The sequence below is a fragment of the Labeo rohita genome, chromosome 1 (genome assembly GCF_022985175.1).
Source record: "Labeo rohita strain BAU-BD-2019 chromosome 1, IGBB_LRoh.1.0, whole genome shotgun sequence".
NCBI classification, from domain to species: domain Eukaryota; kingdom Metazoa; phylum Chordata; class Actinopteri; order Cypriniformes; family Cyprinidae; genus Labeo; species Labeo rohita.
Genome location: NC_066869.1, coordinates 39727351 through 39754305, shown reverse-complemented (window position 1 = coordinate 39754305; position 26955 = coordinate 39727351). Strand labels below are relative to the sequence as shown.

At 38.4% G+C, this 26955-nt stretch overlaps 1 protein-coding gene across 6 annotated transcripts in view; it reads left to right on the top strand.

Moving 5' to 3' along the window:
* Positions 1-26955, top strand: part of ank2a (ankyrin 2a, neuronal) — a 67829-nt gene that overhangs the window by 32288 nt on the left and 8586 nt on the right. The window contains exons 7-41 of one of the 6 annotated variants that reach the window (XM_051117420.1): positions 801-824; positions 1811-1909; positions 3331-3429; positions 3682-3780; positions 3940-4137; positions 4222-4320; positions 5409-5507; positions 6353-6451; positions 6558-6755; positions 6840-6938; positions 7030-7128; positions 7220-7417; positions 7853-7951; positions 8062-8160; positions 8469-8567; positions 8648-8746; positions 8856-8928; positions 9012-9065; positions 11089-11212; positions 11305-11356; positions 11685-11788; positions 12061-12096; positions 13956-14180; positions 14730-14828; positions 15207-15361; positions 15557-15768; positions 16267-16459; positions 16546-16642; positions 16720-16948; positions 17026-17151; positions 17252-17374; positions 17850-17882; positions 18006-18027; positions 19325-22893; positions 22996-26932. In XM_051117420.1, coding sequence (XP_050973377.1) covers positions 801-824; positions 1811-1909; positions 3331-3429; positions 3682-3780; positions 3940-4137; positions 4222-4320; positions 5409-5507; positions 6353-6451; positions 6558-6755; positions 6840-6938; positions 7030-7128; positions 7220-7417; positions 7853-7951; positions 8062-8160; positions 8469-8567; positions 8648-8746; positions 8856-8928; positions 9012-9065; positions 11089-11212; positions 11305-11356; positions 11685-11788; positions 12061-12096; positions 13956-14180; positions 14730-14828; positions 15207-15361; positions 15557-15768; positions 16267-16459; positions 16546-16642; positions 16720-16948; positions 17026-17151; positions 17252-17374; positions 17850-17882; positions 18006-18027; positions 19325-22893; positions 22996-26932 — 11269 coding nt within the window. The remainder of the gene's footprint in view (positions 1-800; positions 825-1810; positions 1910-3330; positions 3430-3681; positions 3781-3939; positions 4138-4221; positions 4321-5408; positions 5508-6352; positions 6452-6557; positions 6756-6839; positions 6939-7029; positions 7129-7219; positions 7418-7852; positions 7952-8061; positions 8161-8468; positions 8568-8647; positions 8747-8855; positions 8929-9011; positions 9066-11088; positions 11213-11304; positions 11357-11684; positions 11789-12060; positions 12097-13955; positions 14181-14729; positions 14829-15206; positions 15362-15556; positions 15769-16266; positions 16460-16545; positions 16643-16719; positions 16949-17025; positions 17152-17251; positions 17375-17849; positions 17883-18005; positions 18028-19324; positions 22894-22995; positions 26933-26955) is intronic. The other 5 variants (XM_051117430.1, XM_051117438.1, XM_051117455.1 and 2 more) reach the window with 5 other exon arrangements.

Below are 26955 nucleotides of genomic sequence, written 5' to 3'. Positions count from 1 at the left end.
TTTATTCATTCGTTTTAAAGGAATAGTTCACCCAAAAATGAATATTTGCTGAAAATTTACTCACCTCCAGGCCATCCAAGATGTAGATGAGTTGAACTGAGCAACTGATTTGGAGAACTATATCATTACATCACCTACTCACCATAGCTTCTCTGCAGTGAATGGGTGCCGTCAACATCACAATAATCCACAAGTACCAGTCCATCAGTTAATCTCTTGTGAAGCAAAAAGCTGTATGTTTGTAATGAATTCATAATTAGAATTTTTTTGTCAACTTCTAACCGTTGCTTCCAGTCCTCTATCCATAATATGACTTTCTCTAGTGAAAGTAGTTTTGTCTGAATCATGAGAGAAATATGCACAGATCAAACACTATTACAGGTTACAACAGTCCAAAACAGTTCTAAACATTGGATGGATTCTGATCCTTTTCACTGGAGGAAGCATTATTATGAATTATAGAGTGGTATTTCAGCCAGAAGTTTTTCGTTTGAACTCTCATTCTGACGGCACCCATTTACTGCAGTACATACATTTGTGAGGAAGGGATGTAATGCAAAATTCTGTTGGTGAGTAATGATGCTCTGAAGGAGAGTACATTTTCAGCAAATTTTCTAAAATTAAAATTTCGAGTGAATTGTTCCTTTAAATAGATATTTTCAGTGAGGTTCGAGCTATTGAGTTTGATTTTTTTTATTCACTGAATTATATTTTTGTTTTTGCAATTCCTCCTTTTAAGACAAAAGAAGCCATATTAATAAAAAATGCCATATTTTCTTCCTCATGTGCATCTCCTTCAGATGATGGTCAACAGGACTACAGAGGTATTAAGATTCTCAGCAGAATCCTGCACCTGCATTTGTCTCAGCTCTTATAAAGCCTAATGTGCTACTTAACACTGAATCTTTCTTTTACAGTGCATGGGAAGAATAGAGTCTTGTCCTTTTAAATGTCCTAGTGCATGACACATAGTTGTTTTTATTTTAGTAGCAGCACCCTGTTTCCTCAAAAGGTTTTTGGGTGTTTCTAGCTCATCAACACGTTTTTATGCTTTTTTATTTCAGTGAACGTTTTGAGCAGGAATTAGGGGTTCATTGTGTTGTTTAAGCACCACTTCTGATTTTACTAACAGACTAGACAGACGTTTTTAACTCCTAATTGTGCATGTGAACTCATGCTGTCACTCTCACTATCTGTGTAGAAGTCTCTCGGTCACATTTTGCTGCACCTTTTTGTTAATTCTGTTTTTTAAATTGCACCATGTCTGTCAGAATGGAAAGGTAAGAAAAAATGGCTCCATCAAACGAACGAGTAAGACAGACAATGCCAATTTCCTATCTATACTTTCATCTTTAGCCGAATGTAGTGAGTAGTTGCTGAATAACATTTGTTTGTTCAGATATTTTGTTCATCATCTTTTTTTCCTTTCATTGTCACTGAGAAACTTCTCATCTCTCCCTCTGAAGAATGATATGACGCTGGGAATGTGCTTATATTTTATTACATGTACAAATCTAATCTTTCCGTTTCTTATTTCATCCAAGTTGTATACTTTTTCTTCACTCCAGTGCATGGTATGATTAGATCCTTTGGTAGCAGATGAGAATCCAGACATTGTTTTGCTTTTTCCATTTTTTCTATCTTTTAAGTTGCACAAATGTGATGATTCATGGGAATGCTGCATGGTAGATCATAAATGATGGACGTTTTAATGTTAGATGACCAGCACAGACTTTTATCTTCATTCTGTTTTCCTCTTTTCTTCGTCCTATCCCTTCTTTTATCCCAATACTACTCCATCCTCTAACAGAGTGGCTTCACTCCTCTACATATTGCTGCTCACTACGGTAACGTTAATGTGGCCACGCTGCTGCTCAACAGAGGGGCTGCTGTAGACTTCACAGCCAGGGTATGATCAAATACTGCTAAAACCTTTAAAAAATGGGGATTTAAATGGACAAAAATTGCATACTTTAAATTTAAGTGACTATACATTTTTAAGGGTTTGGCAGTAAGTCCTCTAAATCGATGGTTCTCAAATTTCTTGACTTTAAGGCCTCATGTCTAAGACTATAATCAAAGCCCTTCCCCAAAGGCTAAGATGTTTCTTCTGAAACAATTATGACAAATTGCTATTTTTTATTTTTTTTAGGTGGGGGTGGGGGGTTGGGGGTATTATGAATTTGGTGTACCAGTTTTAATTTTGACAGCAAATTTTGATTTAGTCTTAGTCTTTTGAGTAAAATGCCATTTAGTTTCAGTCACATTTTAGTCATCTGAACTGTGTTAGTTTTAGTCTAGTTTTAGTCAACTAAATATCATAAGATTTTAGTTGACGAAATCTACAATAGATTTAGTCATCTAAAATCTAATGGGTTTATTTACAGTGTAATGCATTTATTAAGCATTTCTCTCAAATTACCAAACTCATTGTGTAGGTTTGATATTAAGGTTTTATCATGATAGACGCAGATTTAACTGCTGTGGCATGCAGCATGCCTTTATATTAAAATTAAATGAAACCACTTCTCATAAAAAAAAAAAACAAGAACATGGTCTTCTTTTAAATTAAATGCCAATGGTTATATAAGCTAATTATGCATTTATAACAACTTGTTTACCACATTCTTCATTCTTTCAATGAGACATTATTTCTATTAACAAATTTAGATTAATCTTTATTAGGGCTAATAAAGTTATAAAAACAAGAGCAGTGAGTGATTTTCTGTCTTTCTTTTGTTGCTTGATTAACATTAATGCCACAGACAATAGCAACTAAATTAGGCTGCTGTCCCTTTAAGACCGAATGAAACGATGCCCGATAGTCTCTCGATTGTTTACATTCACCTAAGAAGTAACCGAGTGTGTTTACTGTGTTTCTCTGGCGAATAAGGACGCATCATTTTACCTACGGGATAATTTCTCCCTGCACCCCTTGGAAGGTTACTAATGCCCCCTAGTGGGCGTCGACCACCTGTTTGAGAATCACTGCTCTAAATCAGTGCTTTTTGTGAGGAACAGACTGATATTTAGGCTACTGCAAGTTGTTTTATTTATCATTTTTGGGGTAAACAACAGGGATTTTTTTGATGTGCATGTTTTCTTTTATTAATTAATCCATAGTTAAAGCTCTGTTAGAGTGAATGAATTATCATGTGGTATGATATATGAATTGTCTCAAATCATTAAGCAAACACTTGCAGTTCCTCTTTACTTTCCTCTGGTTTTAGAAGACGGTGTGTTGCTTTAGCCTAATGGTTTATTTGGTTACTTTTTTTTTTTTCAAGTATGAAAATATAATCTATCCTAAAGGATGTATGTTTTGTTTAGAATGGCATAACCCCTCTTCATGTGGCCTCCAAACGAGGAAATACAAACATGATTGCTCTGCTGTTGGACAGAGGGGCTCAGATTGACGCCAAAACCAGGGTGAGTATCAACAGTACAGTCAAAATGCAGTAGTGCCTGTACTGCTAACAGCAGTTCAGAGAAACATTTATTGTACTGTATGTACTTGAAAATATGAAATGAATAATGATAAAGCTAGCTTTTTGTGAACCATGCATCACGATTGCTAATTAAGACTGTTTAAGGCATCCTATTTTGAAAAACTTATGTATGCACATTTATGTGTGTTTTCATTTGTTATTCGTCTCTATTTATTTTCCCTCTGTTGAACAGGATGGACTAACACCACTGCACTGTGCAGCTAGAAGTGGACATGACACTGCAGTGGAAATACTGCTTGAAAAAGGAGCACCCATACTAGCACGGACCAAGGTATGTGGAAGTGGTTCCATGTTTGTTTTTATTTTTTAATTAGTCTCCTATACTCAAGAATGCTGTAAGTATAGAAACACAGTAATTATTATTATCATTTCCTTTTGATGTAAAGCTGATCTGTATTTTTTCCCTCTCTTTTTCATCACACACACACAGAATGGCCTGTCCCCACTGCACATGTCTGCTCAAGGTGATCACGTTGAGTGTGTGAAACACCTGCTGCAACACAAGGCACCGGTGGATGATGTCACACTGGACTACCTGACCGCCCTTCATGTTGCCGCCCACTGTGGTCACTACAGAGTCACGAAATTACTGCTGGATAAGAAAGCGAATCCTAATGCCAGAGCACTGGTAATTATTTGTCTTTAAAAAGAAGTCAAATGAATGTGTGTCAGTGTTAATGAGCATTACTAATGTATTTATTGTGTCTGTCAGAATGGCTTCACTCCTCTGCATATTGCCTGTAAAAAGAACAGAGTGAAAGTCATGGAACTGCTGGTTAAATATGGAGCCTCAATTCAAGCTATCACTGAGGTAAGAATCTTAGTAGTCTGTGACATACTTATTGTAATCTTGCATACTATTTATGATAACAATATCTGATTTGACGGGTTTATTTCAAGCCTAATAATAAAACTTCACAGAGAACCTAAGTGCTCAGATTCTTCTTCTCCAAAATGAATCGCATTTTTGAGGGCTTAAACAGGCTCAAAAACTGAGTTTTCGTTGAAGGGCATGTCCGTGGTGGCCTGACAAACTTTGATGTTTCGCCATGAAAAAGTTATAATTGTTATAAGTTATAATTGAGGAATACAATGTCCGATCTGCACCAAAATTCGAGTCCTATCCTGAACGCATGCTCATGACAATAATCAGTTATAGCCATAGCACCACCTGCTGGCAACAGGAAGTACCATATTTTATGCTTTAACAAACTCCTCATAGAGATTTAGTTACATTAACATTATATTTGATCAGTCTACTCTAAAGGCCTTTGCGATGTTAAATTGTAAAGATCCATAAAAGGGCATGTCCGTGGCGGCCTGACAAAGTTCAATGTTTTGCCATGGGAATAGAATGTGTTTTAACTCAGCCATGCAATGTCCAAACTGCCCCAAACTTCACACATTCGATAAGAGACCTGAACACATCTAAAGGCCAATATTCCATTATAATCATTGTACCACCTGTTGGCAACAGGATATGTCATGCTTTGCACTTACTCAAACATAGCATGTTGAACCTGCACCAGACTTCAAATGTGCTAAGTGTTCTGGCTTGAACACATCTACATGCCGATATTCTGTTGTAGTCATAGCGCCACCAGCTGGCAGCAGGAAGTTTGGCACATATAAATGACTTTGACATATTCCTCCTATATTTAGCACTTAAAATGCATACTTGCTGTTTTCCTAAAGCCACCAGGTGGAGGTAGAAAGGGCCAGGTGGGCTAGGGCCCTTTCATCACTGCTTGCAGCTTTAATTATTCCTGTAGCTCAAACAGGAATGTTTACAGCTCATATAAACAGAACGTTCGGAATCTGAAATCAGATTGAATTAATTACGACTGGCGAAAATTGGTGCATGTAAACATAACTACTCTCGCTTCTCTTTCTTCCTAGTCTGGCCTAACCCCAATCCATGTTGCAGCATTTATGGGGCACCTCAATATCGTTCTCCTGCTACTACAGAATGGAGCCTCACCTGATGTCTGTAATATTGTGAGTACACGGTTATCATGTGTGGACATGATTTGTACCATATTTAAACATATTTCTAATAGGAGTGTGTGATATTGACAAAAAATTTGATTTTCTTGATTTTTTTGGTCAGAAGAAATGTTGACTGTGTTTTTGTGTCAATGTTTTGGCTGGTTTAGGCCATTATAGTGGAGCTGAATCCAAAATATTCTTAGTTCACAGCACTGACACCAATTAACCTTTAATATAAGGAGTGTTATTTGACCCCCTAAATTGATTTGAGAGCAATTTTTGTCTAACCTTATTAAATAAGGTCATCTTTTATGTCAAATTCTTGTTTAATCAATAAATTCAAGTAGCATAATAAAACACCATAGAGCTCTTGCCAGTCAAATGAAATCAATATCAACTAATCCATTTTTGAAATGCAGCAGTGACAGAAGCTGCATTTGATATGGCACTGAGATGTATTTAAATCAGACATAAATTACAATAGCATAGATACTATGAGACACTGCTTTGTGTTGCTCAGAGACACATCGGTTCTCTGGCTTTGTTTTGAAACTATTTTCACTAGCATTCTAACTGCATTCTAGTAGACTGCATTTCATGGTGCACGTGTGGACTCTCAAAGTATGGTTTTGACATACTTGCACATTATTAAAACAACTATTACTATATTATTCTAGACTATATATAAATTTCACACTACTACTTTCAGAGCCTCTTTACCTCATGCTGTGCCATATTGTGTTGCTAATACTGGCAGTTTTTGATATCATGTGCTGTCCTTCTACTCTCTTATAAATAAAGTCAAAAAGGCCTAGCCATGCATTTTATGTTGTACTGATTGTGTGTGTCCTCAGCGTGGCGAGACGGCATTGCACATGGCTGCAAGGGCAGGACAGATGGAGGTGGTGCGATGTTTGCTAAGGAACGGCGCTTTGGTGGATGCAGTGGCCAGAGTCAGTTGATAAAAACACTTCCTGAAAAAATGAAATCACAGACTACAATTAAAGTGTTACATATTCTATATCTGAATTTTTCTCCGTCTTTCTCTCTTGCCTCCAGGAGGACCAGACACCCCTTCACATTGCATCTCGCCTGGGTCAGACAGAGATTGTGCAGTTATTACTGCAGCACATGGCTCACCCTGACGCGTCCACCACTAATGGATACACACCTCTGCACATCTCCGCTCGTGAAGGTCAGATGGAAACGGCTGCAGTGCTGCTGGAGGCCGGAGCATCTCACTCACTCGCCACCAAGGTGGGACTAGATATGAGCCCTAATTCAAATATTAAGTTGAGTATTCATTTAATTAACTAAAAACAAATATCTTTCCCTTAACAGAAAGGCTTTACTCCTCTACATGTTGCTGCTAAATATGGAAGTCTGGATGTGGCAAAACTCCTCCTACAGCGGAGAGCAGTTCTTGATGATTCTGGAAAGGTGACAGTGAAAGCTTTAATCACCTACTCATCAAAATTTCATTTGTAAACATATTTTCATATTTCTTTCTGTCTTTTGTTTTCTGAACTAGTACGGTCTCACACCACTGCATGTAGCTGCTCACTATGATAACCAGCAGGTGGCAATGATGCTCTTGGATAAAGGAGCCTCACCTCACGCTACTGCTAAGGTGCAAATCTTAAACTGATTGCAAGATGGCTCTGCATCTAGTAACACAATAAAAAAGTATAACGTGGTTTTGTGTTTGTGTTTTTGTGCAGAATGGCTATACACCTCTCCACATCGCAGCAAAGAAGAACCAGACACAGATCGCCTCTGCTCTGCTTCAGTATGGAGCAGAGACCAATGCACTGACCAAACAGGGAGTGAGTCCTTTACACCTGGCATCTCAGGAGGGGCACACAGAGATGGCCTCCCTGCTGCTGGAGAGGGGTGCACATGTCAATGCTGCCACCAAGGTAAGATGTAGATTTGAAAGCCTACATTATGTATCTTCAGCATCAGACTGTTATCTATTGCTTATGAATAAACATCCAAAATGACTGTTACAAATGTAAGCCAAACCCTTTAGATGTAAAATATTTACCTTAAGTACCTCCTAAAAATTAAAGTTAATATTTCAATACATTAATGATACTCTCATGTCAGTTAATGGTGGTATGACATACAAGTATACTACCAGTCAAAAGTTTTTGAACTATAAGAAGTCTCTTCTGCTCACCAAGCCTGCACTTATTTGATCCAAAGTCCTGTGATTTCAAAGCTGAATCTTTAGCTAATATTTGTTTGCTACAAACAAAGAAATATTGGACTGTAGAATTCAGCAAGTGACCATCAGAAAGAAGTATTGTAATAAACAGCCAATGTATGATTTCTTCCTCCTTTTTTTTCAGAGTGGCCTTACACCTCTTCACCTCACTGCTCAGGAGGACAGAGTGCAAGCGGCTGAAATACTGGTCAAACACGATGCAAATATAGACCAGCAGACCAAAGTAAGCTTGCACCATAGTTTCTATATTACCATGGTTTTGTATAATTATTTTTAATAACATTTTTGATATGTTACGCTTAAGCTAATGTGAAATTTGGTTGTTTCTTCTAGTTGGGCTACACCCCTCTTATTGTTGCCTGTCATTATGGAAATGTCAAAATGGTTAATTTCCTTTTGCAAAATGGCGCAAATGTCAATGCAAAAACTAAGGTAAGCGTTTAATATATTACATTTCCTTTCATTATGTGACTTGATAAGCCTATTAATAATTGCTTATTAACTAGTTTAATAGCTATTAATTTAATCATTTTGTAATTATGAGCTATGTGACCATGCGTTTCCTGATGCATATCACTGACTGTAATTTTGTGGATTTTTTTGTAAAATTCTATCAGAATTATAGGATTCCAAATGTATGACATGCTTAATTTTTTCGCATTGCATTCTGATTATTATAGTGTTATTTTTGAGCTGTTTATTGTACTGTACTGAATTTTTTTCATTTTTATTAATTTCAGAACGGTTACACGCCACTTCATCAAGCTGCCCAGCAGGGAAATACACACATTATCAATGTCCTGCTGCAACATGGAGCCAAACCGAATGCTGTCACCATGGTGAGCGACACATTCATATTCACAGAAGTTATATTAATGCTGTATCTTACTTCTCTAACCTCACACTCTTCTTCTGTCAGAACGGAAACACAGCACTCTCTATTGCTAAGCGTCTGGGGTACATCTCAGTGGTGGACACTCTGAAAGTTGTTACTGAGGAAGTAATCACAACGACTACCGTATGTATCTATGCCTTTACATATTAAGAAAGCTGAATGCAATACAATGCTGAATGCTAAATCCAGAGAAGAATATATGTTGAATGCCTTTTTCATTCAACCATTGTAGACTGTGACAGAGAAACACAAACTGAATGTTCCAGAGACAATGACAGAAGTTCTGGATGTGTCTGATGAGGAGGGTAAGATACTGTTTTGTTACTGACTTTTATTATCCATAATCAGGATTTCATATATCTGTGTAAAAGCTGCTGTGCCTCTATAGCCCAACATCAGATGGAGGAGGAGCTTTTTACAGAAGTCTCTATGGAGATCGAAGGTATACAGGGTATAGATACAGAGTGAACCGAACTGACACATTTACTAACGTTACACTTGCTAAATTTACAAAAGTCAGTTCAGTTCATTCTGTATCAATTTAAACGTGTGGTTTGCAGTTTGTGTGCTAACTGGAATGGGCATGATTATCGTGTGCAGAAAACTAAACTATGGAAAACTAACTTTGTTCTCAGTTAGTTGTGCTAATCTGGGGATAATTTATTTAAAATCATGAATGTTCAGAATTAATGCTATTTGGTCTGAATTTAAAAAAGGATTTGCATTTATATGTGGTCAGAAAATGAGAGGTTATATATTACAACAACACAGGCACAAAATGGGTTGAGACATGCTTTTTTGGGTGTTAAAAGGATAGTTCACCCAAAAATGAAAATTCAGTCATTAAAGAAGTTCACTTCCAGAACAAAAATTTGCAGATAATTTACTCACCCCCTTGTCATCCAAGATGTTTGTGTCTTTCTTTCTTCAGTCGTAAAGAAATATTCCCAAATTTTTCTCCATATAGTGGACTTCTATGGTGCCCATGAGTTTGAACTTCCAAAATGCAGTTTCAGTGCAGCTTTAAAGGGCTCTTAATGATCCCAGCCTAGGAAGAAGGGTCTTATCTAGCAAAACGATCGGTTATTTTCTAAAAAAATTACAATTTATCTACTTGTATTTTTTTTATTTTTTTTTTTTTTTTTTTTACCTCAAACGCTTATCTTGACTATTCTCTTAAATTGCCTTACTTCGCTGCAGAAGTACCGACCCTGTGTTTACAAAGTGAATGTGCAAAGAAGATCAGATGCCCATTTCAAAAAAAGGTAAAACAGCAATGCACGATGATTTTGAAGTTGAAGAAGAAAGAGTTTTTCGACCTTCCCTAACTGTATTGACCTGGATTACACAGAGTTCAGATGCGCGTCGCAGAGAATAGACAAGATGAGTGTTCGAGGTTAAAAAGTATATAAATTGGGCTTTTTTTTTTTGGAAAATAACTGATCGTTTTGCTAGATAAGACCCTTCTTCCTCAGCTGGGATCCTTTGAGATCCTTTGAAGTTACATTGAAACTGTATTTTGGAAGTTTAAACTCACAGGCTCCATAGAAGACCACTATATGGAGGAAAATTCTGGAATGTTTTCCTCAAGAAACATAATTTCTTTACGACTGAAGAAAAAAAGACACAAGCATCTTGGATGACAAGGGGGTGAGTAAATTATCTGTAAATTTTAGTTCTGGAAGTGAACTTTTTCTTTAAATACTCACCTTCATGTCGTTCCAAACCTGAAGACCTTTGTTCATCTTCAGAACACAAATTAAGACATTTTTGATGAAATCTGAAAGCTTTCTGACACTGCATAGACAGCAGCCATTTTACTCTCCTAAATGCATGGTAAAGACTGACACGAAAAAGAAGAAATTGTTGAATAAAGTAGCGTTATAATATTACGACTGAACCACTGATGTCACATGGACTATTTTAACAATGTCCTTGTTACCTTTCTGGGCCTTGAACGTGTCAGTTGCATTGCTGTCAGAAAGCTCTCAGATTTAATAAAAAAATATCTTAATTTTTGTCCGAAGATGTAAAAAGGTCTTTCAGGTTTGGAACGACAAGAGAGTGAGTAATTAATGACAGAATTTTCATTTTTTGGTGAAATATCCCTTTAAATAATGGTGCAAATACCAGTAATCTGACTACTGCAAAATCTTAGTATTCATGTTGTGTTATTCGTTTAAATACTCTCCTCCCATCAGTTTTGCGTCTGAAAGAGAAACTCCTACAAATGCACATGCAAAAATAACTGTTCACGCCTTTTTGTCACTAATTTTTCACTGCATCTTTTCAGTAAACCCTTGAAGTAGGTTTTTAACAACAATAAGAGAGATTGCGCTGGTGCAAGCTGTTTGTGAATCTGGCCCTAAGTCAATGAGCAGTTGACCGAGTAGTTGATAAACGAATAGTTCATTAGTCTGTCAGATTGACAGTGTCAGTCAATCAGTCAATGTGTGTATGAACAGGTGAGGACACAATGACAGGTGATGGAGGGGAGTACCTGAGAGCAGAGGACCTGAGAGAGCTTGGTGATGACTCTCTACCTGGACACTACCTGGATGGCATGAGCTACACCCACAACCTAGACCGGTAAAAAAACAGGCCTAAGCCCTGTCTGTGAAACCAGCCCAATGCTGCCTTGCTCACATGTTTGCATTGACCCCCAGTCATCTTGCTTACAGGGGTGAAGGAATGCTGATTGAGGATATGATCGCCAGCCACCAGATTAATAAGGTGAACTATGAATTTTCTTATTATACCTTATATATATATAACATTTGGATCAGTGTTGTTGACCATGGTTTACACTAAATGTAAAACAGCTAATGAGCATTGTTAAAATTGTAGCTGTTAATATGGCTTCACAGGGCTTATTGGGTTTATACAAGAGTTGTCTCTTAAAAATATTTTTAGCCCACTTATTAAGTCAAAATTCACATCAATTTTGAAACACTCAGACACAGTGGCATAGGAATACTGTTGTAATCACAGGTTCTAATTTACAACGGCTTTGATCATGAGTCACAATGATATATTATAATCTGGTTATGTTGTTTGTCAGGTATCTGCATTCTCTCGCGAGCATGAGAAGGACTCGTATCGACTGAGCTGGGGTGCTGAACATTTGGATAATGTGGTGCTAACTAGCACTCTTCTGCAGTCAGGGTTAGTAGGTTTCACACACAGACACACACACTCAAACAGACATGAACACACACACTCGCCTCTCTCCGTCGCACATGTTATAATACTAGGATCTGTGTGGTTAGTCAAAGCTGGCATTGCATTAGATGCCACTATTGTGGAACATGAATGATAGCTGCTCAGTTTCCTCTCATTGTTCTTTCTTTCTTTCTTTCTCACACTCACATCATCTCCCTAAATCACTCGGCCTCTCTCTCTGCTGTTCGTGATTGTGTATTTTGTTCTGCTTTTAGCCGATCTACCCCATGCCTTGACCATGACAACAGCAGGTGATCCTTCACTTCTCTTCTTCTGCCCTTTTTCCTTCCATCGACTTCTATTACATTACTGCATGCATATATAACAACTGACTGCTTTGAGCTTTTTAAATAAGCCTTTTCTGCCTATTAAAATTTTAATAAGCATGTTTTGATGAACACAGTGTCATGACTTAGTATTCATAGAGAACCCCATGAATAATATTATATGAATAGTATTATTCAGTATCTTTCACATGGGTGGTATGAAACTGGACATACTGTGTTTTTCAACTCCTATGGTATTTTCCCCAGTACCTCTTGAGCATGTTCAATGGTTATCATTCATTATTATCTAATTTCTCCAGAGACTTATCTGTAGGTTATTTTGGAGACTTTCTCCAAAAACTTCATAAACAATACATAACTTAAAGGAGAAGTTAACTTCCAGAACAAAAATTTACAGATAATTTACTCACCCCCTTGTTATCCAAGATGTTCATGTCTTTCTTTATTCAGTCATAATGAAATTTTGTTTTTTGAGGAAAACATTTTAGGAATTATCTCCATATAGTGGACTTCTATAGTGCCCATGAGTTTGAACTTCCAAAATGCAGTTTAAATGCAGCTTCAAAGGGCTCTAATCAATCCCAGCTGAGGAAGAGGGGTCTTATCTAGCAAAAAAATTACAGATATGTACTCTTTAACTTCAAATGCTTGTCTTGTTTAGCTCTGCGTGTGCTCTATGCATTCTGATTTAAGAGAGTAGGGGTGTATCGAAAAACTGCCATCTTATTTTCTTCTCCAACTTCAAAATCTTCCTACATCGCTGTTTTACCTTTTTTATAAAGGGCGTTTGATCTTCTTTGGATGATTTTGAAGTTTGGAGAAAATGAGGTTGGAGTTTTTTGACCTATACCCTAACTCTCTTGAACTACTCTCGAACTATTTAAACTGCATTTTGGAAGTTCAAACTCACGGGCACCATAGAAGTCCACTATATGGAGATAATTCATGAAATGTTTTTCTCAAAAACATAATTTCTGTATGACTGAAGAAACAAAGACATGAACATCTTGGATGACAAAGGGAAGGCGAAAATTATCTGTAAATTTTTGTTCTGGAAGCGAACTTCTCCTTTAAAGCAACACTTAAAATAACATTATACCATTTAAAAGTTTGAGGTCAGTAAGATTTTTTAAAGAAAGACATTACCTACTTTTAAATTAACTACTTCTATTATGCAAGAATGCGTTAAAATAATCAAAAGTCATAGTTACATGTTACAAAAATTACTATTCATTCAGTCCTGTAAAGAAATGTATCATGGTTTCCACAAAAATAATGAACACCAGAACTGTCTTTAACATTGATAATAAGAATAAATGTTTCTTGAGCAGCAAATCAGCATATTAGAATGATTTCTGAGGGGTAAATTTTACTGTATTTTTAAAATATTTAAAACTAAATCTTACCGACCACAAACTTTGGAATGGTAATGTACATCGTGAGTCTTGCCATCAAGACATAATGGCAACACAATCTGATAATAAAATCAGCTTTCAGGGTTTAATAGAGAATAATCCTGTTGATCACTGAAGGAAACTACTGGATCTCAAAATATTTCTGGTAAAGTGTGTAATTTCAAATGGCACCAACGAAAAATGCAAAATTAATAATTGTTTACAAACTTATGGAAGCCCACTGAGCCTATAAAATACATTCAGGAAAACAGACAGAAAAATAATATTGAATAGCCAAGCGGGCTTCTGTAAGTTTACAAACAAGAACTTAATGTATTTATTGCAGTATTTCATTTCTGTGTTGTTTTAATGAAGATGTTAAACATTGTGTTGTGTGTTTCACTGTCACTTGCTGTTCTATAAAAATAGCTTCCTGGTCAGTTTCATGGTGGATGCCCGTGGCGGAGCCATGCGTGGCTGTCGTCACAATGGACTACGCATTATTGTGCCACCTAGAAAGTGCTCAGCACCTACACGGGTCACATGTCGTCTGGTGAAGAGACACCGATTGGCCTCTATGCCACCTATGGTGGAGGGAGAGGGGCTCGCAGGCAAGATCATTGAAGTTGGACCCACCGGAGCCCAGTTTCTTGGGTAAGGGGGTGTCTAGGGGGAGCTTAAATTGAAACTTTATGCTGTATCACCATGAACATTTTTGTCTATCTTTGTTTGTGTATGATGCAGTTGTATGTTCTCTATTTTGTCTTGTCTTGACTGACAAAGCGGCGCAATATGTCAACATGTTTGACCTTGTGTCCTAACCAGGAGCGACAATCAATTTGTTTGTCTATGCTAAAACATATCATGTAATGTAACCTCAGCCAATAGAATGCTGTTTGATAAATTAATTAAATAAAAATAGATTTTAGGTAGATTTTAATAGTTATTTTAATAGTTTTAGTTGACAATTACAGCACTGCTGGGAATGACACTGCAGACATAGAAGGCAACCGATCAACATGTTGGTTAGGACAAAAACTCATGGAGGAGCTTTTACTGTTTGTCTCACCTGGTTAGGACACTTGCCATCTCTAGTTTGGAGGAATGACAACGATGTTCTTCTCTCACTACATCTGAGTTCAGTAAATCAGGTTTACAGTGTGCCTTGTTTTTTACGTCTTTTAATGGCTGCGATCGGAACAGTAAACTCCACCTCCCAACAGCCCCTCCTCCTCTTAATGAGGGCGAAAGCCTTGTCAGCAGAATTCTGCAGCTGGGTCCACCCGGCACCAAATTCCTCGGGTAGGAGAGATCCTAATGCCAAATATCCACTGGATACCGGTCACATATCCCCCCTAATTCTTTTAAATACACCTCCATCTGTTTTTATAATTTTTTGAGTTTGTTTTTATCATTCCGAAATAGATTTACCTTTTCCTCCCTTACTTTTGGATATCGTTTGATTTTAAATTTGTTATTTTCTTGTATTTGTAATTGCTCTGTGTATGTTGTATATTGCATTACCCATGGTTTTGTTCAGTCTCTTTTTCTATCTTGCTGCATGCTACATTTCCCTGTGTTTATGTCTTTCACAGATGCAACATCTGTTTCTGAACAACACTCACTTCTGGCAAGTCCAAAGCCGTACATTTGGCTGACATAACGACCCTTGTTTTTCAGGCCTGTGATAGTGGAGATCCCCCACTTTGCTGCATTGCGTGGGACAGAGAGGGAGTTAGTGATTCTGCGCAGCGAGACAGGAGAGAGCTGGAGAGAACATCATTGTGAGCATACAGAAGAGGAGCTGAATCAGATACTCAATGGCATGGACGAGGGTGAGTGTGTACTGAACACACACCTTTAAATTGCCAGTGGTGTGCCAACAGAACTGTAGTCTTGTTTCTAATGCTGTGAGGTGACCCCATATACACTACTATTCAAAAGCTTGGAGTCAGTAATATTTTAATAAATGTAATATGTTAATAAAGACTTTGGTCATTGGGAACAACTGGATTTGTGATTTCCCTTAGAACTGGACACTCCTGAGGAGCTGGAGAAAAAGCGAATCTGCCGCATCATCACACGGGATTTCCCACAATACTTTGCAGTGGTGTCCCGCATTAAGCAGGACAGTCATCTGATCGGTCCAGAGGGTGGGGTGTTAAGCAGCACACTTGTTCCTCAGGTCCAGGCTGTGTTCCCAGAGGGAGCATTGACTAAACGGATACGTGTTGGGCTACAGGTAATCCACTATTCAAAGCAAGCTTGATCATTGACCTTTTAATGTTTAAAGAATGCATTTTTAATTTTGCTTTTGACTTGTGTTAGACAGTTTTCACACAAATGATGTTGAGGATAAAACTGTATAATTTTTATGCTTATTTGTCACTATAGATCAATAGTACAAACAACTTTTAGTGGCTTCTGTGTTATTAAAGCTGACTCAATTGAGATTGAGCATTATATCAATGCAGTAGCAGTTTTCTTTTTATGTAAAGGTAAAAAGAAGTTTATTGGTACACTGGAAAAGTAATACTAATGCATTGTAAAATCTTATTTCAGGGTTCATTTTAAAAAGTGTGGCTTTTTGGAAGAAGTCCATAACATATTTCTAGTTATGCTCTTCTCTAAAATATTTAATTAACTATGTAGTACTCTTAAATTGGTCAGGGGGGGAATGATACTGAAGAAAATTGAGATGCCAGCCTACCACTTACAACTCAATCTCATCATTTATTAGGCCCAGCCCATCGGTGAGGATCTGGTGAGAAAGATCCTTGGTAATAAGGCTACATTCAGCCCAATTGTTACTTTGGAGCCCAGAAGACGCAAGTTTCACAAGCCCATCACCATGACTATTCCTGTCCCTAAAAGCCCAACCAGTGACGGGACAAACAGTACACCCACTCTACGACTGCTCTGTAGCATTACTGGTATGTTAGAGTAAAACAAATGCTTTGTAAGTAAGTGCCTTTATAAGAAAGTGTAGTGAATAGTTCTAATAACTTTCTTTTTCTAGGTGGGACAACTCCAGCACAATGGGAGGACATAACTGGATCCACACCGCTAACATTCATCAACCAGTGTGTTTCATTTACCACTAATGTATCAGCAAGGTGAGTTGAAATGCAGTGACAAATGTTTGTTGACTGCTTTACCTTGACAAATCATTAAATACATGTTTTTCTCCCAGGTTTTGGCTTATAGATTGCCGTCAGATCCAGGAGTCTGTGAACTTCTCCAGTCAGCTGTATCGTGAGATCATCTGTGTTCCCTACATGGCCAAGTTTGTCATCTTTGCCAAGACACTGGACCCCATAGAAGCACGACTCCGCTGCTTCTGTATGACGGATGATAAGATGGATAAAACTCTGGAGCAGCAGGAGAACTTCACTGAAGTGGCTCGCAGTCGAGATGTCGAGGTAAGTGTGCTTTAGCCAGTCCTGCTAGTGCATTCGAGATGAAGTTGTTCTACACGGTGGTGTGTTTATTTCTACAGGTACTAGAGGGAAAACCAATCTTTGCAGACTGCTTTGGAAATTTGGTCCCACTGACCAAAAGTGGACAGCACCATGTGTTCAGCTTCTATGCCTTTAAGGAAAACCGTCTTTCTCTCTTTATCAAAGTAAGTTATGTTACCTACTAGTTTAGCTGTTGTAATGCCAAAGTATTGTGCAACTGTCACTTGGTGATGAGCAAAGTTACAGACTGGTTGTTTTCAACAGATTCGTGACAGCACTCAAGAACCATGTGGCAGGTTGTCTTTTACAAAAGAACCAAGAACATATCGCAGTCTAAACCACAATGCAATATGCAACCTGAACATCTGCCTACCTGTCTACTCAAAGGTGAGAAACTGTGATATTGCATTAGAACCACATATGTGACCCTGGACCACAAAACCGGTTTTAAGTAGCACGGGTATATTTGTAGCAGTGTCCAAAAATACACTGTATGGGTCAAAATGATCGATTTTTATTTTATTTAATATATCAAAACTTATTTTTATGATTAGTAACATGAAGAACTTCATTTAGACAACTTTAAAAGCGATTTTCTCAAGATTTAGATTTTTTTGCACTCTCAGATTCCAGATTTTTAAATAGTTGTATCTCGGCCAAATATTGTCCTATCCTAACAAACCATACATCTATGGAAAGATTATTTATGCCTTATGACTGGTTTTGTGGTTCACATGTACTATACATACGCGCACACAGATACAACAAAAAGCTAATACCTTTTAATAAAAATATATATAGTTTCGCAAAATTTTAACCAGACAGATTTTTTTTAACTCTTCATTTACTCTTGCTTTTTAAGGAATCTGATTCTGATCAAGATGCAGATGAGGAGGTAAATATCAATTTTACACCTTAGAAATAAACATTTATTTTTAATGTTCTCTTTGCAAAAGAGATCATGGATTGTTTGTATTTTCCATTCTATTAACACTCTTTCAATCTAATTTCTTTATAGAGTGAGAAGACACACGATAAATGTAAGCCATTTTTAAGTCAATAGTTTAAAAATATTTATATACACTGCTTTTTCTCCTCCTTTTAACCTTTATAACTCTTGTAACTTTAGGTTACTAATGTATTAGTACATTGCTGAAGTATTATAGAAAATATATTTATAAGTGATTTTAACAGAAATTGTATTTGTGGATCCCCGATTGCTGTGCTATGGCTGATAAACATCCCTTCTTCCATTTTTATTTTTATGGTCTGCTGTTCTCATAAAACATTACATCCAATTCTACTCTCACAATGGTATCTTGCTTCTGGCATGATGGTTTCTAAAATGTTTAACGAATTTAAAGTAAAATGTGTTACATGCCAAAAGAGATACTGGAAAATAAACCATTCTCCCTGAAAACAAAATTCATACTGACCAGGCACATATTATTTTGCCTGTAATTGAATCACTTAATTTGCTTGCCACAAATGTCACCTTTGCATGGATCATTTCCTTTGCATGGAAATAACTTGACTTACACATATTATATTATTGTATATGTATGTGTGTGAGTGTGTCTGCCTGAATGTGAGGATATCTTTTTTGAAAATATGCATAATTTGTGTGACATTTCTTTCTCCCGGTCACTCACATTCTTTGTTTGAGTTGATTCACTTGTGTTTATTGTTTTCTTATCATTTACTTCAGTTTTATAACAAATTCCCTTATGTTAAACAACACCATGTTTGACTCAAAGATCTGCATAACTAAAAAGCCATAGCATTTAATAATTTGAAAGTGTTTTATGGGAAAAGCCTCTGACTGTATCTCAGTGCTGCTTATAGGCATTGTTTTGAAATGCTATCTGTGTTTGTGTTGACATAAGCTCTTCATGTCGAGAACAATCTTGAGATGCGTCATTGGTACAGCTCCACTCTGTGTTATGATTACTTTCCTCATTTGTTCTTTGTGCACAGGTTTCTGTATTACTTATTCTTATCCTTTGTTTTTTCTTTATACTTTCCCTCTTGTGTAAGTGTATGAGTGGATACTTGAATCAATATAACATGTTTAAGCAAGTTATTTCCTGCCCATTTCCTGCCCTCACTCTGTAATTCTCTTTTGCTTTGCTTAACTGCTCCCATGCCTTCCCAAATCCTTCGGATCCAAATGTAGATAAATCTAGCGATGTTCTTCATTCTGTCAAGTAGTTTCCTCATCATTTGAACTGAAGACAGTTTGTATTGCTCCTGCCCTGACTGGTTTTCCAATGTCTTTTGTCCTCTTCATTCCCCCCCTTTGTTCTTTACAAACTCTTTGTGCTGTTCACATGGAAGATTATGATGGATCTGAGTCAACAGAGCTTTCCATGCTGCAAATCATACATGATCCTGCCACACTCGCAAGTCCCGATCTGCTTTCAGAGGTGTCTGATATGAAGCAGGACCTGATTAAAGTGTCAGTCCTTCTGACCTCTGAAAAGTTGGAAAGATCGTGCTCCTCTGATCCTGGAGAGCGATCAGACAAGGCTGGGGATGAGGACGTGGATGAGCCATTTGAAATTGTTGAAAAAGTGAAAGAGGACTTAGAGAAGGTAGAAGGGATCCTTCGTGATGGAACAATGGATGATACAAAGAGGGAAGGTGCTATTGGGAGATCTGTAACCATTGATGATGAGGAGTGGGTACTTCTCAGTGAGACAGATGTTGAGGAATCCAACATCAAAAAAAGCACTGAAATCCAAGAGGCACTCATTCAGGAAGTTCGAATCACAAGAGACACTGTATCCCATTCTTCTCCTAAGAGGGATATTTCAGATATGGTTTCATTTCTCAGCAGTGACTTAGAACAGTGCCTGCAGGAGACACCTGTACCATTTAGTGATTCACAAGATGTGGATAGCGTCCAAGAAACCTTTACAGAGGTTGTTGTGAAACGTGGTAAACACCGTCCAGCAGAAATCAAAAAGCCGGCAAGGAAAAAGCGTAAAGAGCGGGAGTTTGCAAGTGGCAGTTCAGAGGATGACTTGGAAAGGATGAGTAGGAGTCAGTCTGAGGAGTCTCTTGATGAAGATGCGGTTATTGGTGGATCTGAATCTGTCTTTGGACCCCTTCCTGTGTCTCCTAGAGTTGTGGAAACTCCAATTGGATCCATTAAGGACAGGGTTAAGGCACTGCAGAAGAAGGTCGAAGAAGAGAATGAGGTGGACAGTCAAAAGTGGAAATCCCAAAAAGTGACTACGTCCCAGAGTAAGTCATATGTACAGATATCAGAAATCGAAAAATCAGCCAAGCTTCCTCCAAAATCCCCCAGATCCCCAAAGTCGCAGACAGAAAGGCTAGAGGAAACTATGTCTGTAAGAGAGCTGATGAAGGCATTTCAGACTGGCCAGGATCCATCGAAAAGCAAGTCTGGACTTTTTGAACATAAAGCAATTACAACTGTAACCTCTGAATCAGCATGTTTTGATGAGGTTCCCTCAATGGTAACAACTCAGCGTTTACAAGAAAGACCAGTTACAACTGTAGCCTCTGAAATGTCAAGTTCTAATGTGGTGCATATTCCCCTAACATTTGATAACCAAATTACAGAGCCAACCCAACATTTACAAGAAAGAGCCATTAAAACTGTAACTTCTGAAGGAAGTTCTGATGTGATGCAGGTTTCTCCAATATATGATAACCAAATTACTGAATCAACCCAGCATTTCCGAGAAAGGGTAATTACATCTGAAACCTCTGAAGCAAGTTCTGATGTGATGCAGGTTCCTCCAACATATGAGAGTCAAATCAGCATAACATCCCAACATTTACAAGACAGAGCAATTACAACTCTAACCTCTGAAACAAGTTCTGACGTGATGCAGGTTCCTCCAACATATGATAACCAAATCACAGAATCAACCCAGCATTTCCGAGAAAGGATAATTACATCTGAAACCTCTGAATCAAGTTCTGATGTGATGCAGGTTTCTCCAACATATGAGAGTCAAATCAGCATAACATCCCAACATTTACAAGACAGAGCAATTACAACTGTAACCTCTGAAACAAGTTCTGATGTGATGCAGGCTCCTCCAACATGTGATAACCAAATTACAGAATCGACCCAGCATTTCCCAGAAAGAGCAATTACAACTGTAACCTCTGAAACAAGTTCTGATGTGATGCAGGTTTCTCCAACATATGAGAGTCAAATCAGAATAACATCACAATATTTACAAGACAGAGCAATTACAACTGTAACCTCTGAAACAAGTTCTGATGTGATGCAGGTTCCTCCAACATATGAGAGTCCAATCAGCATAACATCCCAACATTTACAAGACAGAGCAATTACAACTGTAACCTCTGAAACAAGTTCTGATGTGATGCAGGTTCCTCCAACATATGATAACCAAATTACAGAATCAACCCAGCATTTCCCAGAAAGAGCAATTACAACTGTAACCTCTGAAACAAGTTCTGATGTGATGCAGGTTTCTCCAACACATGAGAGTCCAATCAGCATAACATCCCAACATTTACAAGACAGAGCAATTACAACTGTAACCTCTGAAACAAGTTCTGATGTGATGCAGGTTCCTCCAACATATGATAACCAAATTACAGAATCAACCCAGCATTTCCCAGAAAGAGCAATTACAACTGTAACCTCTGAAACAAGTTCTGATGGGATGCAGGTTTCTCCAACATATGAGAGTCAAATCAGCATAACATCACAATATTTACAAGACAGAGCAATTACAGCTGTAACCTCTGAAACAAGTTCTGATGTGATGCAGGTTCCTCTAACATATGATAACCAAATTACAGAATCAGCCCAGCATTTCCGAGAAAGGGTAATTACATCTGAAACCTCTGAAGCAAGTTCTGATGGGATGCAGGTTTCTCCAACACATGAGAGTCACATCAGCATAACATCCCAACATTTACAAGACAGAGCAATTACAACTCTAACCTCTGAAACAAGTTCTGACGTGATGCAAGTTCCTCCAACATATGATAACCAAATTACAGAATTGACCCAGCATTTCCCAGAAAGAGCAATTACAACTGTAACCTCTGAAACAAGTTCTGATGTGATGCAGGTTTCTCCAACATATGAGAGTCAAATCAGCATAACATCCCAACATTTTCAAGACAGAGCAATTACAACTGTAACCTCTGAAACAAGTTCTGATGTGATCCAAGTTCCTCCAATATATGATAACCAAAATACAGAATTGACCCAGCATTTCCCAGAAAGAGCAATTACAACTGTAACCTCTGAAACAAGTTCTGATGTGATGCAGGTTTCTCCAACATATGAGAGTCAAATCAGCATAACATCCCAACATTTTCAAGACAGAGCAATTACAACTGTAACCTCTGAAACAAGTTCTGATGTGATCCAGGTTCCTCCAATATATGATAACCAAATTACAGAATTGACCCAGCATTTCCCAGAAAGAGCAATTACAACAGTAACCTCTGAAACAAGTTCTGATGTGATGCAGGTTTCTCCAACATATGAGAGTCAAATCAGCATAACATCCCAACATTTTCAAGACAGAGCAATTACAACTGTAACCTCTGAAACAAGTTCTGATGTGATGCAGGTTCCTCCAACATATGATAACCAAATTACAGAATTGACCCAGCATTTCCCAGAAAGAGCAATTACAACTGTAACCTCTGAAACAAGTTCTGATGTGATGCAGGTTCCTCCAACATATGATAACCAAATTACAGAATCAACCCGGCATTTCCCAGAAAGAGCAATTTCAACTGTAACCTCTGAAACAAGTTCTGATGTGATGCAGGTTCCTCCAACATATGAGAGTCAAATCAGCATAACATCCCAACATTTTCAAGACAGAACAATTACAACTGTAACCTCTGAAACAAGTTCTGATGTGATGCAGGTTCCTCCAATATATGATAACCAAATTACAGAATCAACCCAGCATTTCCGAGAAAGTGTAATTACATCTGAAACCTCTGAAGCAAGTTCTGATGGGATGCAGGTTTCTCCAACATATGAGAGTCAAATCAGCATAACATCCCAACATTTTCAAGACAGAGCAATTACAACTGTAACCTCTGAAACAAGTTCTGATGTGATGCAGGTTCCTCCAACATATGATAACCAAATTACAGAATTAACCCAGCATTTCCCAGAAAGAGCAATTACAACTGTAACCTCTGAAACAAGTTCTGATGTGATGCAGGTTTCTCCAACATATGAGAGTCAAATCAGCATAACATCCCAACATTTTCAAGACAGAGCAATTACAACTGTAACCTCTGAAACAAGTTCTGATGTGATGCAGGTTCCTCCAACATATGATAACCAAATTACAGAATTGACCCAGCATTTCCCAGAAAGAGCAATTACAACTGTAACCTCTGAAACAAGTTCTGATGTGATGCAGGTTTCTCCAACATATGAGAGTCAAATCAGCATAACATCCCAACATTTACAAGACAGAGCAGTTACAGCTATCCAAATCAAAGGTGATCAAGCTGTAACTTCCAGCATTATCTTTAACTTTGAAGAGGAAAGGCCTGAAGAAGACCTGCTCTCTAAACATATATCAAATGACCAAAATGGAAAACCATCTCAGGAACGAGGTAGATTTGATACTGAGCAACAACAGATATGTTCTGAACTGTTAGGCAACGAAGACCCAGGGTTGACACCTGAGAGAACATATTATGAAGATTACCAGAACAGGAGATTGTCTGTGGAACCTCAGATCAGCCCAGACCGGAAACCATCAGAGGATTTCAGTGCAGATATTAAGGCAGAACTTGAGGACAATCCTAAATATCAGCTCTATAGGCGAACTTCAGGTGAAACAAGTAAACATTATTTCATGTATAATGATGGCCTTCCTTTGGAAGATGAGGAGCAGGTACACCAGGCAGAAGTGGATCCAAGTAAATCAAACATAATCACAGCATTTGCTACTGCAATGGTGCAAGGTGAGCCCTTGTGTCAAAGTGAAATACATGATGGAGCATTGGAAGAAAGTCCTGATAGTGACAAACATGAGGCATTGGCAGACTCTCCTGGCAATAGTGACATAGGGACAAGGACTCCTCACTCCAGCACAGGTGACAGTGAGAAACATGAGGGACTTGCTGAAACCCCTCAAAATAGTCCTGAAGTCCTTGTTTTTTCTACCAGGACGACTAGTAAAGAAACAGAAGATACATATCCAGGGGATCAGGAGACAACTCACCAATCAAGTTTGGTGACGTCACATGAAAAAGTGGAGAGTGACGAGAGTGAATCATGTTCAGTAACTTCCATAAAAAGCAAGACTGAATCACCTTATGATTCTAAGATTGAATCATCTTCCTTATTTCCTAAAATTGAGTCACCATCCAGTGATGATTCTAAGATGGATTCACCCTCTCCATCCACCAAAACTGAGTCACCCTCCTCTGATAATTCAAAGACAATAATTCATGATATGAAAAGTGATTTAACCTATACAGATAGTATTTCGCTGATAAAATCAGATGTAATTACTGAGCATGAGAAGATACCACAATATAGCCACCACAGTGAAGATGCACCAGAGAGACCTTCTAGTTTGGATTCTCTGCAGCCTGAAACCATGAGTGACTCTAAAATGCTCTGTAGAAAAGACTCGCTTGAAACTACTCCCACGAGAGAAGATGGATCATCCCAAAAATCACCAGACTCTATTGAGCCAAGCCCAACCAAGGAGTCTCCATGTCAAGACTCTTTAGAGGGCAGTCCCACTGGTCAAGAATCTGGTCAACTGAGTTACACTGAAAGGGTCTTCTCAACAAGTCAGACTTTCATTTCTGACTCCAGGGAAAAAGGAATAGTTTCTAAACAAAACATTTATTTAGAAAGTGAGTCATCCCAAGGGTCCCATGAGACCTTAGATACGCAGCGCATGACCCTCGAGCAAAAAGAAAAGATGTTTGAAAGTGGAGATCTTCATGACTTTGATGCTTTACAAAGGCAGTTCACTCCAGAAGAAGAGATGTTTAAAATGGCTGCAAAAATCAAAACATTTGATGAAATGGAAAAGGATGCAAAAGTTAAAAAGGTAAAATTTGATTTTGATTGTGTTTCTATACAACCAAAAGAAGAAGTGCTGTCACCACATGAAAGTTCACTAGACTTTAACACAATATTAACCGAGAGCCCTGCTGAATCTGCCCCAGTATTACCCTTACATTCTTCATTGTCAGAAGATGATTATGACAGCCCTGAGTTGGAGGAATCAACTCACAAGGTCTCAGGAGAAGCCACTGAGGTTTTAGAGTCCACAGACAAAATGGAGGAGGAAGAAACCCATTTACCGACATGCATAGACATGCCATCTATGCAAACACATGTTAAGAACAAGGAGGAAGACTATGAACAGTTACCTTCAGAGTACCATAGTATAGAGTTTGGTGAGACTACAACTGAGGAACATCTCATTGTTACTTCAGCAGAGAGCAAAATGGGCATTGCGATTGACGGTGATGTTGATTCCAAGTCTGATTCTGATGAGAGCACAACTTCTGAAAAAGTGCTTGAACCAGTTTCTTCCATCGACATTGTAGGTATTACCACTGCTACAAATGAAGGTCAGGATGAATCCCAGCCAGATGTATGTATTCATCAAAAGGACAATGAAGAGGAGCCAGAAGAATTCCCAGTATCTATTCCGAGAGACTTGGTTCCCTGGAGTGCTGAAGTGGATGACGACGAGGCATTCAATGCAAAAATTGAAGCTGAGGAACAGAAAATACTTGCTCTGTGTGCAGACAGACGTTCCCATGGAACCACACCCGACACAACTCCAGGACGCACCCCTACCGAAGAGGGGACACCAAATCCTTTCCTGTTCCAAGAGGGAAAACTATTTGAGATGACCAGAGGTGGTGCTATTGACATGACCAAAAGGACCATGGAGGAAGAAGAAGAAAGGTTCTTTTTTCCGATAAATGAAGATTCAAGTGAAGAATTTGAACAAGTCGATTTCAGTGCTAGTGAATCTGTTGCAGTAGCTTCATTAGAGATGCCTACTGATGGTTTAGTGCATCAAGACAGAGTTGCTGAGGAAGATGAGGCAAAGTCTGATGGCTTTAGTAAAACTGGTACCAAGAGTGTACTGGAACCAGAACATCCAGAGCGGAATGATTTTCCTATCCAAAGTGAACCAAAGAGTCCCACAGAGGATAATGGAATCTGTGAAGACACACTGATACCGAATGTTGACACAGCCACTTATACAGTAACACGAACGGTTTATTCCGAACAAGACCCAGAATCCTCTGACTCTTCGGTGGAAGATGAACAGCATTCTGTTGTCGAAATGCCCATATCCACCCAAGCATCTACAGTTTCCTCTAGTGCCTCAGTTTATACTGTTAGTCAACAGCAATTCCAGACATCACCTTCAATCTACACTCCATCCAAGGACATTGTTTTTGAAATTGAGGACACAACATCTAAACCAAAAATAGCTGTGAAAGCAGCCAGCTTTGACCAAATTTTAGAACAAGGGGACTCCATTGAACAGAATCAAAGGCCCAAATCTGAAGCAGATATTGGTGACTCAGAATGGTCCATGTCTGTTGTGGAAATTCACACTACAATAGACAGCAGCTACACCAAACCAAAGACTTCATCCTCCCAGATGCCTGTTTCACCAACACAGTCTCCTGACCTAGAGTATGTTGTGTCCAGTCAACCTGAACTTCCTCCCGAGTTCTCTCAGGATTTGGACTCTTCGAGGAGCACAGAGTGTGATGAAACCAAAGGAGACAGTGCCTCTGTTGAGTTAGGGACAGAAAGTAGTTCAAAAGCAAATCGACCCCCGTCCATAGGCGATGATGTCTTTGAGTCAAGGCCCAACTGGGAAGATTGTGTGGAGACACAGATGCAGAGAATCTCAGACAGCACTACCCCAGACCAAAGTAAAGGTACCTCTACTTGGCACTTGCCC